Source organism: Pecten maximus, chromosome 1 (assembly GCF_902652985.1).
Source record: "Pecten maximus chromosome 1, xPecMax1.1, whole genome shotgun sequence".
NCBI lineage: Eukaryota > Metazoa > Mollusca > Bivalvia > Pectinida > Pectinidae > Pecten > Pecten maximus.
In genome coordinates, this window is record NC_047015.1 from 29,422,755 (window position 1) to 29,440,751 (window position 17,997).

Genomic DNA, 17,997 nt, shown 5'->3' on the forward strand with positions numbered 1-17,997 from the left:
TGTTGTAGGTACTGCATGGGATACAAATGCTTTACATAAAACATTGGGAGAAAAGTAAGCAACGAAAATGATAGAAACGAAGATGAAAATACACAACACCCCAGTTGGTTTTCAGCTGAGTCGGAAAATAATGAAACAGAAAGTGAGATATGAGGAAAGTGACTCTGAAGATTCTTGTTTTAAACGGAAGTTAACAGGTTGGTCATTGTGAGAAAACATCTGTAATCTGATTTGAAATCAGTAAAATATCAACAAAATGCAAACAAAAAAAAAATGTTCTGAATTCAATTGTGATAATTTTTTAATCATTAATTATATAATCATTTGAATTTGAAGGTGAAGAACTATATTCTCTTTGTCTGAAAAAATAAATGTTTAATTTAATATGCAATATACATAAATATTTCATTTTCAATGCAGAAACTGAGGATAGGACTGAAAAGGATTATCTCCTGTTCGGAAACCTTCAGTAGGTCAAAGTCTATGGAGAGATCACAGTCTAGACAAAGGTCAGGATCAAGGTCATGGTTTTGTCAACGATGAGACAGGTACTGATCAAGAGAAGAATTCTTTTCCCAAAGACCACTAAGGAGGCTGCCATTACCCACTGGCTGGTGGAGTATAAGAATAGAGGCTACCAAAAAGATCAAGAGGGTCGCAGTTTTAGTGTTTAGTGATAGCTCTTTTTAGCAACACTAAACTTTTAATGGACACAATTTCTAAAAAAAAAAACTAAGAGGTGATTGTTGCAATTTGGCATGGCAAAATGTGTATGGGTGAAGTGAGCACTGATAAAATATAGTGATCAGAAGTTTATTCATTTTATATAGATATTGATGATTGATTCAGCTGTTGTTATAGATCAAACTTTATATCTTATTTTTAGCAAATGAACCAGTAATATTGTGGTACAATATCTTAAAAACTAGAAAGATTTAATTGTTATTTGGTATGGTGAATTATGATACAATTTGGTGATCAGAAGTTAAATCTCTTGGAAGATATCGATAAATGAATCCACTATGATATCACAATATAACTTAATTTCTTAGGAGTTCAGTTACAATGTTATCATCTACTAGGCTACTTGAGACGGTCTGATTCCCAGTTTGGTGATAAATATAGAGTTCATGTGTATTCATTACTGTTGATCTTAGATTATAGCACATGTACCTTTAAAGCATGTGTAATTGTTTATAAACCTCAAGTCTAATAAAAATGTGTTTGTATGCATAATTGTATGATGAAAGGTGTGATTGACAAGTAAATGAATGATTGATTTGAATATTGTAGCTCTACCTTTAAGAAAAGTGTATACATTGTGTTTGAATGATCATATTGTATAAAGCGTAAAATAAACTATTTATTTAATTTTTTATTTAATTGATTTGACTAAATGAATGTACATTCAATTTGTTATAGTGCAGTAGAATATTATACATTTGAGTGATGTGTCACATGGGGTTAAAATTTATCCTTTATCTGTGATGCTAGTTGACCAAGTTGCCAGAGTCCAGGGCAAGTAGAATTACATAGGGTTAGGAAACAGGTATTTTTATAATGTGTTTGAATTTGATAATGTTTATAAAATTAAGAAACATGTTTCTACATGAGTTTACCATTCTGTCCTATGCTGATAGATGACTTATTGTTAACAATTCTCATTATAAGTTCATATCCATTACTAATTTGTGAGAATGCAGATATTTTGAAAGAATGTTTCTTTTTAAAATATTCATGTGTAAAAATGTTATGTGTGATATTTGAATTGAATTTAATGAAACCTGTACTTTCTTTTTTCATCATTTGCAATCCAACAGCAATGACTAGATCCTGACGTGAATCTGACGTCAATTTCTGACCTAAGTCTGACGTAAATCGGACGTCAATTTCTGACGTAAATCTGACGTCAGAAAATGACGTCAATGTGATTTTCACTTTTGACCATAATTTGACGTAATCCTGACGTCAATTTTTGACGTAAATCTGACGTAAAAATGACGTCAAATGCCTGCTGGGATACAAAAGAACTCAAATACCCGTTTTAACAAGGCGGATGTCAGATGGTTTGCTGAAGAAACACATACTAAATATGAGGAAAAGCAGTTGTATTAAACACGTCTGCAACCGGCTACCCACCAATACTTGTATTCTTATTTTTTCTTTTTGTACCCAGTAAAGTTTAATTAAATTCTAATATTCTCGTCACTATACAATTTGCAGATTAGAATATTTTGAATATGTTATATTTAGACCGAATGAACTACTGATTTGGTTACTTGACGCTTTGTTTGATTCAAAGCAGTTTTGCAATAACAAAATGTTAAACAAAATAGAAATTACAAATTTGACCTTGATCTTTGACGAGGAAAACATAAACATTGATCCGTTTAAACATTGTTTGATTTTGACCAACTTTACTTCATGCTGTTACAATAGAATAATAACAATTTGAGGATTGTATAACTTGTCCTGGATATTTGACACAATAACCTTGATTAAAGGTCAGTTGAGACCTTGTTTCATTCCTATTAATTTTTTTGTCCATAATGGCATAACAAAATGCGAATATGATGACTTTGACCGTCGATCAGCTGACTTCTTGTTGTATCGTGTTATATTGTGACCAACTTTGCATCCTAATGTCACAATAATATGTAAAAAATAGTTTTAACGTTAAAATCCAAAATGTCTCATGAGCAGTCATTTTGAATCTGATCCGAAAAATTACCAAGCAGAACTAGGATGCACGGGACATCATTATGTAAAAGTCCTCCGAAATATCATCATACTAAAACTATTTTTCAAAAGTTTGACATAAATCTCTAAACTGAGGTATATCAAAACCATTACAACCTTTTGTCGATTTAGTACCTAAGATTCTCGCAAGATAATTTTAATATTTGCTGAATTCAATATTGCGTAAGCTTTGTCTATCTCTTTTTCACAAAATAAAGCACAAATTAATCGAAAATGAGTAATGTTTGTTGATAAGGGGTAGTTCTCAACGGTTAAGAATTAGAACGTCTGTAAAGCATTGGTTACCATCCAAATCTCTATCACGTTTGGAGAGGAGATCTTCATTAGATCCTCCTTCTGATGGTGAGTGCTATTTTTTTTTCGTGTTGCTTCATTGTTGATTTGTATGATCACCTACCTCGTTAATATGTGGATGTTTGGTACATGTGGGGATATACTGTAGGACAACAAAGAATCCACATCTGCATCTGTTGCCTGCGGTGAAACAAATATGTCCTGTAGTATGCTTATACGGGCATGTATATGTCATTATTAAAATACAGCATTTTGCGTTAGAATTCGCTTGGATTTCTTATGTAAAACTAACCAAGAATGGAATGGTTAGCTAAGTAAACACGTTATACACATATGTAAATCATGTGAAGGTCATCATTTACTATAATACGACATACCTGGATGAAGAACGACGGATTGTCCATATCCTCTGATATCGTTGGCGTTAAGGACGAATTCACGAAGACAGGGATCTCGTCGTTGACGTTTGTTACAGCCACAGAAATAGGAAACTCTGTATTATGTTTACCATCACTGACTGTGACATTCACACGAAGAAGTTGGTCGGTCGTATTTTCATAATCGAACTCTTTCCAGGTGAAAAGTACACCAGTTTCACTTTGGATACGGAAATCTGGTAATAAACATGTACAAATAGAATAATACCGAATATTAAACTGCATCATAAAGCTACTTTGTGATGCACAAGTGAAATCAAGGAGCAAAATGTTTGAATAATCGGATTTTACATTTGAACACTCACATTAGATTGCAATTCGGATCAATTGTCGATGTAGGATTTCTTACAATGATATGAAATCGTGTACATTTTCAAATCCGATGCCACTATTGATATAATTAGAAGTTGACAAACATTATACTAGCATAAGTAACGCTACCCACAATGATCGTGAGATTAACAAATTATACCAACATGACTAACACTATCCGTCACCGTAGAGTCTTTAACAGATTATACCAACATAACTAACACTAACAACAACCATAGAGAGTTAAACAGATTATACCACCGTGACTAACGCTACCCACAACCAAAGAGTTTTTAACAGATTATACTAGCATGACTAACGTTACCCTCCACTTATGCTATCCACAACTATAGAATACTTTACGGAATATACAATTGTATCAGCATAACTGACGGTAAGCAGTAACAGAGGAATGACCAATATTGTAAGAATAATCTTTATGAATCATTTGATGAGCTGTCCTTACTTGCAGTATCACTAATTGAAAATGCTAAAATATCGTTGACATCTACGTCAGTGGCGAATATGGTTCCCAACGTTGTGTTGACAGGCGAATTCTCCGGAATGGTGAATTGACTTGGGCCATGTATTACAGGAGGGTTGTCGTTCGTGTCTACCACTGTTATTTCAACCATGGCCGAGCTGTAATGTTTTTCGAAAAAGTGATAGAGATTTGAAGCTTGATAAGTATTAAAATACTTCTTCAGTGATAAGCAGTTTGTATAAACCGTTAGAATGATACATTACATCGATCATACTCCTAATATTTCTTACATATATCTAATGTATCATTTCCAAGTCACTTCATGTGTGTTACAAATTAACGTTACTGTCGATAATAATTGTATTCAAACAACACTTTGTTCAATTTAAAGTGAATCAAACGAATGTAAATATATAACCTTTATAAAACAAATTTAGTTTGATACCTTATTAGTCAACAGTGAACACTCTTTTCCCTACGTAAAGCATGAAACAACTATTTTATTTTGTTGTATTTCGGAACTGCAAAGTTACCAACTCTTTGGTCTTGCAGTACGCTGTAACTATTCTTACACACCCTTTTATGACGTTCTTTGTGTTAGCCGATTCCCTTTATACAATTAGATATAGTAAACCCTGGTCGGAGAGTTCTTCGAAATATTCTGACTTCGGATAATAATTCATCACTATACGTTTCTACGGATACTATTTACAAATCACGATCAGAAAGACGCTTCAACGTAAGCATTTTAATGTTTGGGCGTATGCGGATATTCCTTGCCGGTCAACTCTCAAAAACGTTAACCGGTCAACAACTTTTACTGGAAAAAAGTCAAAAGTACTTATTCTACCAAGTTTGCTATGCAACGCCAGTTTTGATTGATTTTAAACCGTGTATTATATGCCAGTAATCCACTCTCGTGTCAATAATACACATTCGTGAGTCACGGCTGTTACAATCCCCCCCCCCCCCCCCCCCCCCCCCCCCCCCCCTTCCAAAATCGCGCATTTGTAAACAAACATGCCGGTGCCAAAACGTTTGAACGTCGGAGACCGTGTATTTTACAACGAAGAAAGCTCTTTGCCTGATTGTTAATTTCTATCAACCCAGAACAGAATTTTGCTAAACAATATGTTGTTAGGTCAATTTCCACAGGCAACCTTGTGAGAGCATTTCTACATGAATTGCTGGCCGACATCCCCCAAAGTTCTCGTAACGTTGCCGTCAACTGGCTTGGAACTGACGTTAGCTTTTGAATATTCATTAGCACGCGCACTTTATCGTGTCTTATGAATTGTAAAAGTCATGTAGCGACACATTTCCCGGGGTTTCTTTGCCGTTTTCTATTAGGAAGAGGTAGATGTTAGAGCCAAACAGTACGTGGTAGAATAGAAATAATCAACTTTGACTCGTGTATTGTTGCAGGATATACAACTCGGACTCGGATAGATTGCAATTTGCAATTAATTGCAAAATATCCTCGTCCTCGTTGTATATCCTGCAACAATACGCGAATCATCGTTAATTATTTCTTAAATATACATTTACCCCGTCCTTTTAGGACTGCCATTATCCGTGGCCAATACTGGCAGTACGTAAGTTCGGTCGCCTTTATCATAGTCCAGAGACGAATAGGGGTAGATAGTTCCGTTAATGTTGTTAACTGTGAAAACGTCCTGAAATACCAGAAACAGACCGTCATCATATGTACATGTATCATGGGTAAGTATATATCAGTATATATGTAATTGATTTTTGAAAACTATATCGTAAACCGGAATGATCAACGCCACCATAAAATATATTTTCGCATATTTTTGACTGTTTATCTTTTTTATCATAGAAGAAAATGGCAAAACATTATTATATATCAAAATTACCGAGACAGTTCATTTAAAAGAATCCGCTGCATGAGGTTTTCGAAAGTGGATTTTCCTTTTTTCAAGATAATTCCATCAAAACGTAATCAACACCGTTCTGTAACGTCCATAACCGTCAAAAAGAGAAGCCAAGTACTTTTTACCATCACAATTATGCTTTCGCTGACCAAAAGCCACAGAGAGAGAGAAATATTAAACCAGTTGGTAAATCGTTCATACCGAGTTAGGTCATCAACCAACGGGTCATGATTACCTTTTAGCTAATGAACCGTCCTTGATATGTTTTTATATATTTTAATATTTAGGTAAAGGCCGTCACCAACACATTTTTTAACCTCTAGCAAATTGACGTACAGATTTATCATTTATATGGACATGCTATTGAAAAACCAATATATTATAAAGTGATACCTTCATTTGTCCTACTAAGGAATAACGTATTTTCCCGTTATTTCCACCATCGCCATCGGTAGCATTTATGGGTGGATGGCAAAAGATCGGAGTGGTAACATTTTCGCCGACTGAACAGTTGTATAGAGCTACACAGAAACGGTAGATATAAATCAATCATACGGAGTGGTTAAAATATCAAATAAGTGATATATTCACACGAATAAAACACTCATATAAAATAAGAACCAAAACGAAAAGGTAGATTCAATGCCATATACATCATTTAGACGGTAGCCGCAAACATGACTGCAAAGATCGATATCAAGCATGTTAACACATAAAGACAAAAAGAGTTTCAACGCAGAAAGTAGAAAAATGGAGTTTAATTATTGTATTCGGATATTCGTTTAAATACAAACCTGACGTAAACACGGGGGCGTGGTCGTTAACATCGGACACTGTCACACTAACGTTGACACTGACTTGGTGTGTAATGTCTCCGTCACTCGCTGTTACCTAGAACAATCAAAATAAATGTGTATACAACGAGTAGTTCACCTTATTTTCATAATTATCTATTATGTTAGGATGTATTCAGTGGTTAAATTAAACACAAACGTTGTTTAAAATATATTCAAATATACTTATGTAATCAGGGACGAACAACGGAAACAGCGCAAAACTTCGGTGAAATTGCTATATAAACATTACCTTTACCACATCATATATGTAAATGTTAGTTCACCCACCTGAAAACGGATGAGTGGCTTTATTTCATAGTTAAGTGGTTTGATGAGTCGTAGTGCGGCGTTATGTGGATCGATCTCAAAATAGTTGTCTCCATTCGCTATAGAGTAGGTGACAGTGTTATATTCGGGAGTCTTGTCATCGTCTTTTGCATGTATGTGTATGCTACTAAAAAAACAACAAAAGAACACTTAAGTAAGTTTAGCTTAAATTGATATCACTGAAATTTTTTTGCAGTTGTGGTATCGGACAACGCACCAAAACCATCGTGCGTGCATTAATTGCACATCAGGCAGACATAATCCGCACGTTGTCAGCCGAACGCGGTCTGTGCGATTTAGGACGATTAGGATATCAATATTTCGAAATGACGAATGTATGGAAGGTGTCGTATCATAAGCTAGGTTGTATAATCTAATTCCGTGTTCGTAAGAAATCGAAAAGAAGTTTTCATTATCGATATAGACAGAGTGAGGTAGATTATACATGTTATCATATATCTTTTTTTGTCTTAACGAACATATTCAACGCTGTTAGGTCTAATACAAATAGTTCCCCACGCTTTGGAGACCAAATAAATGTGTTGGTTTTGTAAGACTAAATCAAACCAATTATAGTTTATCTCTTCCTCCTTAATGTAATTATACGGCCTAAGTCGGAGAATCGGCTAAATCAGTATTATCAAGGACTTTTATATAATAATACAGATATAGCATGGGTGTCTGTGCAATGGTCCAGAATATTTGACACGAGGTTCTGGTAATCGACCGATGTTCTATTGCATAGAGACCAATGGTATACTTATTTTTATTACATAATCACTAAAACAAACTTAGAATCAGCGTGATCACGACTTTCCTGTAGGCATAGAAGTCACCATGACTGACGTTTGGCAGTGTTGATACTGAGTGACTTAGACGTTTGGAAGTGTATGACTAAAATTCCAAAACGTAACAGGTGTTCAATAGTTCGCACGTGACAAAATTCAAAAACGTCATTATGATATAGGCATTGTATCCGTGCACTAGTTCAAAATATGTCTTATGCGTATAGTTGATAAAAACAAAAGCGTTATGTAATAAAAACGTATTATATACTTGGTGTTATGAACGTTGAATTGCGTAATTGTATTGTTTTGACGCTTATTTTCTTCCTATTTGACAGGTATCACGAAAATACGTATAATTATTATTTTTGTTCTTGAATCAAATTCAAGATATATAAGCTTACATCTAATTTTATGTAGGACATTACAGAAACAATTTATACAATCCAACTATCAAAATCGTTCCGAACTTTTAAACATTATTCTTAATCAATTCCTAGATCTATATCAACACTGATTGCTATAGTACACATTTCGTTTATATCATCAATCATGCGCATGGATTTAGAATAAGAAAGAAATCAATGTATTAAGGAGCATTGCTAGATAAATACGGTGTTAGGTATCCTGGCTAGAGACTTTAAAGCAAAAACCTGATATAAGCAATATACCTACAGTTCTAAGATCACATGTCTACAAGCACACATACCAAACAGCATATTTTTTTCTTTCAACCTATTTATTATTGTGTTTGATCCTATCCTTAACTATATAAATAATTATCATAAGAATATTGCATTTGTTTCACAACGAATTAAAACAATAATAAATGATGTCAAAGAGATTATAGGACCATGACCTTTAAGACACATAAAAGAAACCATCAATCGGACCATTCCTTAAGTTTTGCGTCTGGAGTGTGACGCCAACAGTCATTTAATGGTAAATATATTTCCTTGCTTGTTTACCTAAACTTTTTCATTGATAAAATATGTTTTATATAGATAAACATGGAGCAGATGTATACCGTACAATTATATGGATAAAATGTGTTTGTTTGCGACGAAATGGCAACGAAGACCATTCGCATGCACACTCGCTTGATTACGTAAAACAATCCACAGAAATTAATAGAATGGAAATACCTTTCATTCATTAAATGCCCAACTTCAAAGTCCTCTGGTAGAGAAAAGGCGTAGGATGCGTTGTCAAACCCCGGACGGTTGTCATTTATGTCCTGACATTAAAGAAAATTGTATCATACTTAAAATGATATATCTCCTTCTGTCGTAACTTACAAATCTACTCTCGCACCGTTTACAATCATGAAGAATTATATACAGCATATAATTTTCCTTTAATGTATGTAATACACCGTAATATAATGTTAGTCATACAAACCTTAACATGTATGTACAGTGTCAGGGTACAATTCTTTAGTCCTGTCGGTGTGTACGGCTCAGTGTTGTAAGCTATTACCTCCACCTCGTACACCCCGTATGTAAGTGGAGTCGTAGATCTCAATGTACCGTTCTCTACCTCCAGTAACGACGAGGAAGCGTTAGTGTACCTGATGCTGTAATGGATATCACTATTTTCCCCTTCATCTCGGTCGTATGCCTGAAATTGGATATAACTACAACGTCGTACGTAGTTAAATACATAACTGTATGCACACAGTTCATCGACTTCCAAATAAATAGATTAACAACAAAAACAAACACACATTGGATCTTAATAATTAATTGATAATAAGTTTTTGAAATGATTATATAAACTATGTTACTGTTTGCTGTAATTGGTGCGCAATCTTACCTGTACAGGAATGGAAACATTCTGTCCCTCAGCAAGGTTTATGTTCTTAACAGTGTCCATAAAGTAAGGGGCGTTGTCATTTACATCTTGCACGTGTACAGTAACTGTGGCTGTAGCCATGAGAGGGGGAGTTCCCTCATCTGTCGCCATTATTACAAATAATATTCGATCGGACGTTGTAGATAGTTTTTCCCGGTCCAGTGCTGTCGTGATTTCAACCTGTCCAGTTTTCGTTATATTGAAATGATTTTCCCTGAAATTATCATAACCTTGTAAGGTATTTCTTAACTTATGCTATCGCCGTTATCTGAATTAACTTAACTAGTTATTGTGTTACACGAATATTAAACAATCAAGTCAATCATTCTTCTATTACTCTACAGTCATCACTGAATATTATCATTCAGTTATTTTAGATTGAGGGTTTGATACAGAATAGACATGTCAGTCGAGTTTATAATAATAATATATGAACAAGATACAGTGTACAATTTTGATTAAGGTAATTTCTATTTGAAAATTATTGGCTTCCAGTTTTAAACTATCCATTTCTGATCCGCTTTAGAAAAATGCAATGCTGATATATTGTTTCTATTTCCAGAGTTTTACCCTTGGGGATGCTTACCACGGTGGAAATACAGTATACCGCAGCTTGCTGTTTTCATTTAGGTCATCGTCAGTTGTCTGAGAAATTAAAACATGTACTGAAAAAAATTTCATTTAGAAATGAAACTGTCTAACAAGTGGATACTAATTGTCATAATTGTTACACAGGAAGGCATGTTGGTAAAACACCATTAGCCTCACACATTCATTTTTAAATTTGAAGTGTTCAGATAGATCTTTCTCTGTGGTTTCAGTATGAAATTTCCAATTAGTATTATCTCATCGTTAGATATTTAAATTATAACACGGGGGCTGATTGATATGTTGCGAGCCTCATATTGAAGGATTTGAATTTTATTGGACATATGTTATTACTTTCCAACATAATCCCCTTCAGTATCTATACACTTTTACCTGTGGTGTTTAAGGGCCTCAATGCCACTTTTTAGAACTTCTTTTCTTGGCTGGTCAGAAAGTCACTCACTGCATGTATGACGTCATCATCGGACTGAAAGTGGGTGCCTAAAATAGCTCCTTTCAGTTTTGGGAGTATACGAAGTCTGATGAGGCGAGATCAGGTGAATAAGACGGATGCTCAATCAATATAGGGAACAACCAACCAATTGAAAAAATAGTTTTTTGAAACAGCCCCTGTGTATAGAAAGTTGAGCCAAGGATAAAATGTCTGGCAGCCACTGATTGGCCAGTACGTTATGAAGCGAGAAAATAGATATGTAGCCTGATAGATAGCTATCAATTAGAAATGTTGGTATTAATTTCGTAAGTCCGATTGATTTTCCCCCCAAAAGTTCAGGTAATAACAATTAACCGGTAAACATTTAAGATTGTTGAGAATTTTTACTGCGAAATTCACCCATTTTCAAAATGGCTACCCTGGAGAAAATTTGAGCTGAAGGACCCAACTTTTTTTTTATTCGGTGTTATATCAGACCCTGAACTTTTGTTATAAACCATAATTGTCGTATTGAATTCAAGAATTTGAATGAAATACTCCAAAACGTTAACACTATAGCCTATGGGAAAACAATTGGTATGTTGGTCTCTTTAAAGCAACGATTGCAGCCATGGCCATGACAGACTAGTGAACGGGAGCATTTTCCTGATGGAATAGCACACCTTTAGTAAGCTTTCCGCGTCGGTTAATTTTAACATTTTCCAGTAATTGCCTCAGAAGTTAAACATAATATGTGCCATTGATTTTTTGTCACTTTTGGAGATAATCGATCCACACAATACCATCTGCATCCTAATAATCTGAGGTTATAATCTTCCCAGCTGATGGAACAGTCTTTGCTTTGGCGGGGGAGAACAAGGGTGTTTCTATTGTTTCGATTGTTGCTTGGCTTCTTGGTTAAAATGATGGACCCGTGTTTCATTTATAGTGACAAATCTCTAAAGAAAGCTGGCAGGATCTTTATCAAGTCTTGGTACAAATCGGGTCGAAAGCTTTCTCATTGCAAGATTCTCGGTAAGAATGGAATGTACACTTTCCTGTGAAATGCCAACTCTACTGGCCATATATCTGTCTGTGACTCGTCTGTCAGTCATAACAATATCATGAACTTAATTGGCCATTTCTGGGGTTGCAACATTGACAGGCTTTCCGGGACGGGGGTCATCCTCAAGGCTCTGTGGGCCGCACATAAATTCCGCCGCCCACCTTTTCACTGAAGCATATGAAAAGGCATCTTTCCCTAGTGTTGCTACCATATCATTATGGATATCCCTAGGTTTTAATTTTTTATGCAAATATTGCATTTGCTTTTTCACTGATTTTGTCCATTTTGCAAAGCCGCTTGTCGTGTTTACCTTAAAGTGCTACCTTGTCGATAAATACTAACCAAATACGACCAGTCTTTGGGTATACGGCCCTATATAATCAAATAATAGTAGGACGTTAAACAGAACTTTCCTCCTTCAATACAAGGCTCTCAACGTCATCCCTCGTACGTATAGCAAAGTGATTATCTCTTTGTTAACCAGTAGTTGGTGTGTAGAACATTTTTGGTGACCTTACAAAGAACACACAACTAGTAAAAGGTTATATCGTGAAACTGCTTAGGGAAATGTATTAGTTATGGCATAGTCCATGTACTTACTGTAACATTACCTATAACCCTCGATGAGACGCCCTCGTCCACTGTGAAATTATACGTGGTAGGATGAAATACTGGAGCATTGTCGTTAACGTCCTCAATACTGACAGAAATTGTGAGAGTAGAAGTCTGGGAACAGCAGGTACATAGGATGTAAATAATATATAATTTTGATGTTAAGACATATGTTCTTAGAATGACGATACGTGTGCTTTGCTTAGCGATTTACGATGCATCAATTTCAAAAGTTCAATGTACTTCTTTTCATCAAACTATTTATTTATTATAACTGTTTATCACATAGAAGTAGATGGATACAATGCATCATTCATATTGGTTTTATGATTAAAATAGTATTTTTCACAATCTTACCTGGAAAGGTATTATCAACCAATTATTAACGTTATTTGATCATAATAACGACGTCTACATATTTATTCACACTATTAATACACATATGTACGTAACTCGTATCAACGCAATGCTTGGCAGTATTGTATACTATTAATGTAATATTTAGCATTTATAGCATTTCAACGCATCTTATGTTGTTCATATTGCAGTAATTGGTTCAGTTTCAGTTTATTGCATTTAGTAAATAAATCACTTACAGAGAATTTAAAGTATATATAGTACATGGTATTAAATTATATATCCATTGAACAGATGTTAGCATTTGTAACTAACATTTTCTTATTATCTAAGTGGTTGTTAAATATTTAGACATATTTGAATAAATGGTTTTTAAAGCGATGCACTTACATGTACGGAATCTGTGACGTTAACAGTCAGATTAAAGCCCTTTGGGTAAGTCTCTCTATCCAATTCATTGTTTAAAACAATTCCAACACTAAATGAAAAATATATACCTGCATTAGAATCAATAAATCATCACAAAGCATAACAATCAATGTTAAAAACCTGTATACAAATGTATACATATATAAAATAATGCTATGGCCTTAGGTCACAAGGTCGTCTCGAATGGATACAGAAAACAGTAAAGCATATACTCGATATAATAGCGGAAGTGACAATTATATATCAAAGGATATATATCAGTAAGATGAGGGCCACATACCTGATTTAAAAAAAATATTTTATGACCTATAGATACCTTATATATATATCTAAGTAAGTATTAACGCAATCAAATGCTGCTGTATCAACATACCTCGCTGGATATTTGGTTTGAGGGTTACTCAGGAAAAATACATTGCTCAACTTGTTATATACCCTTTGTGTCTGCAATGTAAACGGAAATGACACAATTATTGCATAAAATTATCATCATATTTTTTCTTATTGCATGATATTCGTCTTTATTTCACATTGAAATTCATCAATTATGTAAGTCTGAGGGTCTCGATCTAGGATGTTTTAAAGATCAAGACACTACAGCATCCATGTCTTAGAGTACCTTTGTAGAAAAAATCTGTTGTTCTGTGGTAGCAAAGGAACGTCAAAGGTTATATCGTTTACAATATTCATACACCGTTCTGGTTATGAACACAAGTCTGAAAATACCAAACTGTTAAGGCTGTCAATGAACCGTTTGTACATCTTTGTTTTTTACTTTTCATGCGATGTTTCAATTCAAACACGTTCAATATTCACTAAAATTTATTTGGATGGCGTGTTGCATTACATGGAAATGGCCATAAAGGAAGAAAATGTATATTTAAACCAATCAAAGCATTATCACAGAAAAATCCTGAAAACCAGATAAATCGTACATCTACCCCACAAGGAGGGGCAGATCTTGTACAATGCTCCCCATTATATGATAGGAGCAAAATGTAGCATGAATTAGAAGTTATAGTTCTCTGTTCAAGAATCTATACAACTGATACGTTACATTCTGTACCCTGATAGGAGTACGGCAACATTACATTCTGTACCCTGATAGGAGTACGGCTACGTTACCTTCTGTACACTGATAGGAGTAAGGCTATGTTACATTCTGTATCCTGATAGGAGTACGGCTACGTTACATTCTATACCCTGATAGGAGTACGGCTACATTACATTCTATACACTGATAGGAGTACGGTTACGATACATTCTATACCCTGATAGGAGTACGGCTACGATACATTCTGTACACTGATAGGAGTACGGCAACATTACATTCTGTACCCTGATAGGAGTACGGCTTCGATACATTCTATACACTGATAGGAGTACGGTTACGATACATTCTATACCCTGATAGGAGTACGGTTACGATACATTCTATACCCTGATAGGAGTACGGCTACGATACATTCTATACCCTGATAGGAGTACGGCTACGATACATTCTATACCCTGATAGGAGTACGGCTACGATACATTCTGTACACTGATAGGGGTACGGCTACGATACATTCTATACCCTGATAGGAGTACGGCTACGTTACATTCTGTATCCTGATAGGAGTACGGCTACGATACATTCTATACCCTGATAGGAGTACGGCTACGATACATTCTATACCCTGATAGGAGTACGGCTACGTTACATTATGTACCCTGATAGGAGTACGGCTTCGATACATTCTGTACCCTGATAGGAGTACGGCTACGATACATTCCGTACGCTGATAGGAGTAAGGCTATGTTACATTCTGTATCCTGATAGCAGTACGGCTACGTTACATTCTGTACCCTGATAGGAGTACGGCAACATTACATTCTGTATCCTGATAGGAGTACGGCTACGTTACATTCTATACACTGATAGGAGTACGGCTACGTTACATTATGTACCCTGATAGGAGTAAGGCTATGTTACATTCTGTACGCTGATAGCAGTACGGCAACATTACATTCTGTACCCTGATAGGAGTACGGCTACGTTACATTCTGTACCCTGATAGGAGTACGGCTACGTTACATTCTGTACCCTGATAGGAGTACGGCTTCATTACATTCTGTACCCTGATAGGGGTACGGCTACGTTACATTCTGTACGCTGCTAGGAGTACGGCAACATTACATTCTGTACCCTGATAGGAGTACGGCTACGATACATTCTATACACTGATAGGAGTACGGTTACGATACATTCTATACCCTGATAGGAGTACGGCTACGATACATTCTATACACTGATAGGAGTACGGCTACGTTACATTATGTACCCTGATAGGAGTAAGGCTATGTTACATTCTGTACGCTGATAGGAGTACGGCTTCGATACATTCTGTACCCTGATAGGAGTACGGCTACGATACATTCCGTACGCTGATAGGAGTAAGGCTATGTTACATTCTGTATCCTGATAGCAGTACGGCTACGTTACATTCTGTACCCTGATAGGAGTACGGCAACATTACATTCTGTATCCTGATAGGAGTACGGCTACGTTACATTCTATACCCTGATAGGAGTACGGCTACGATACATTCTATACACTGATAGGAGTACGGCTACGTTACATTATGTACCCTGATAGGAGTAAGGCTATGTTACATTCTGTACGCTGATAGCAGTACGGCAACATTACATTCTGTACCCTGATAGGAGTACGGCTACGTTACATTCTGTACCCTGATAGGAGTACGGCTACGTTACATTCTGTACCCTGATAGGAGTACGGCTACATTACATTCTGTACCCTGATAGGGGTACGGCTACGTTACATTCTGTACGCTGCTAGGAGTACGGCTACGCTGCATTCTGTATCCTGATAGGAGTACGCTGATGATTTAATTTCCTGCTCAATTATCAATACAAAAGCTACGTTTACACATATCAACTGTTATAACAAGTGTCCATCCTAATTGGATTATCATTTAAGACATAAAATTATCAACGTGTATCTAAATCCCAATACTTTCATACCGAATCTTGATGATGGCATATATATACAATAAAGTATTGCCTGTGTGATTAACTAAACATCTTTACCACCATGATACATATAAGTGTTATTTCTGTCATTACCTTTATAGATAGTTTTCTCTTTGCGGCAGACAGTCCTGAAGCGAACAAAGCGAGAAGGTCAATACACATTGATGACAAATAAAAACCTGTACAGTTATTATACATTTATAATAAAATCAGCCGCATTCTAGCAAGGAATTTTAGTTTCCCCATTTTGTTATGTCAAATTTCATCCCTGAATTATTCTTTTCTGTGATTTTAAATGAGTGTTTCAGATATACATATTCCCCTTATAGTCACATACTATAGATCAATCAAATATTCTGTAAATCAATGGATTGCACAAGCAAATAATCAACTTTATTTTTATAATTCGTCTCTTCAACAAACATGTTTAGAACTCCTTATATACAAAGAAAGTCGCCAGGTGTTTTTAGCTCGAGAAGTTATTTTAATATCGAAGAACGATTTCTGTTTAAAAATCAATTACTAATGTTATCATTACCAAAATGTAATAAACACATACCTAGATAATTATTTGATACTTTTGATATAATATATGAAGGAATATATAACTTTGGGAGAAGCGGGTAATACGAAGATGCTGATGTATTACTGAACTAAATAGATAACAACGACCACAGAGTCGTACTCACCATAAATGTCCCTGGTTTCGTTCTTCACGCGAGAAACTGCGCGTGCTTGACGATGTATTATCTATATCTATTATGGACAATTAAGAGTCTATGGTAGACAAATACACATACATAATCCACATAACCGATCTGTCCAACACTAACTGAATATTATACAACGTATGTACATTCTCTGCGAAAACTTCGATTTAAGGAAGAGGAAAATCGTCAGTCGTCAGCAATTTATTTAAAAGCAGCATCCATAAAACTTAACAAGCATACAATGAGTGCCTAATGTCTCAGTATGACCTCAACTGGTAGGTCTTAAAAATATAATTGTGAAGGAGAAACGGACTATGTTTCCGTAGTACCATAAATTATAAACACGGTCACACGGAGTTCGGACGATCACACAGCAATGATGTATAAAATCAGCAAAACATTTCGAAAGGACGTAGGCATGTCAGAAATTTATTATTCTAATGTGTTAGATTGCCTTACTTCCCGCTTGTACAAGTGCCTGTTAACTACTCTGAAATCGATAATATTGAAAGGACATTCCGCATAAATTATGATTTTATATCACGATTTTTATAAAGATTGTACAAAAATATCTCCATTGCAACTTACTATACAATGAAAACGATATTGAATTTGTAGATATTTTTATATACATTATGTATCCTGCTTTTTTTTGCGTAGTATTCGTACGTTATAAGTCCGACGAACTTATGCACAGAATGACCCACAATTGTATATTCTTCAAAAATTGTCAAACATGAGCTTTTACTTTTACCTATATAATACATTGCTTAACACAA

General features: G+C 35.3%; 1 protein-coding gene across 1 annotated transcript in view; it reads right to left on the reverse strand.

Moving 5' to 3' along the window:
• The window catches only part of LOC117337743 (protocadherin Fat 4-like), a 142,274-nt gene that overhangs the window by 88,858 nt on the left and 35,419 nt on the right, over positions 1-17,997 (reverse strand). The window contains exons 31-33 of the mRNA XM_033898885.1: positions 9,279-9,370; positions 7,310-7,475; positions 6,980-7,076 (exon numbers count right to left, since the gene is read on the reverse strand). Of these exons, the coding sequence (XP_033754776.1) occupies positions 6,980-7,076; positions 7,310-7,475; positions 9,279-9,370 (355 nt within the window). The remainder of the gene's footprint in view (positions 1-6,979; positions 7,077-7,309; positions 7,476-9,278; positions 9,371-17,997) is intronic.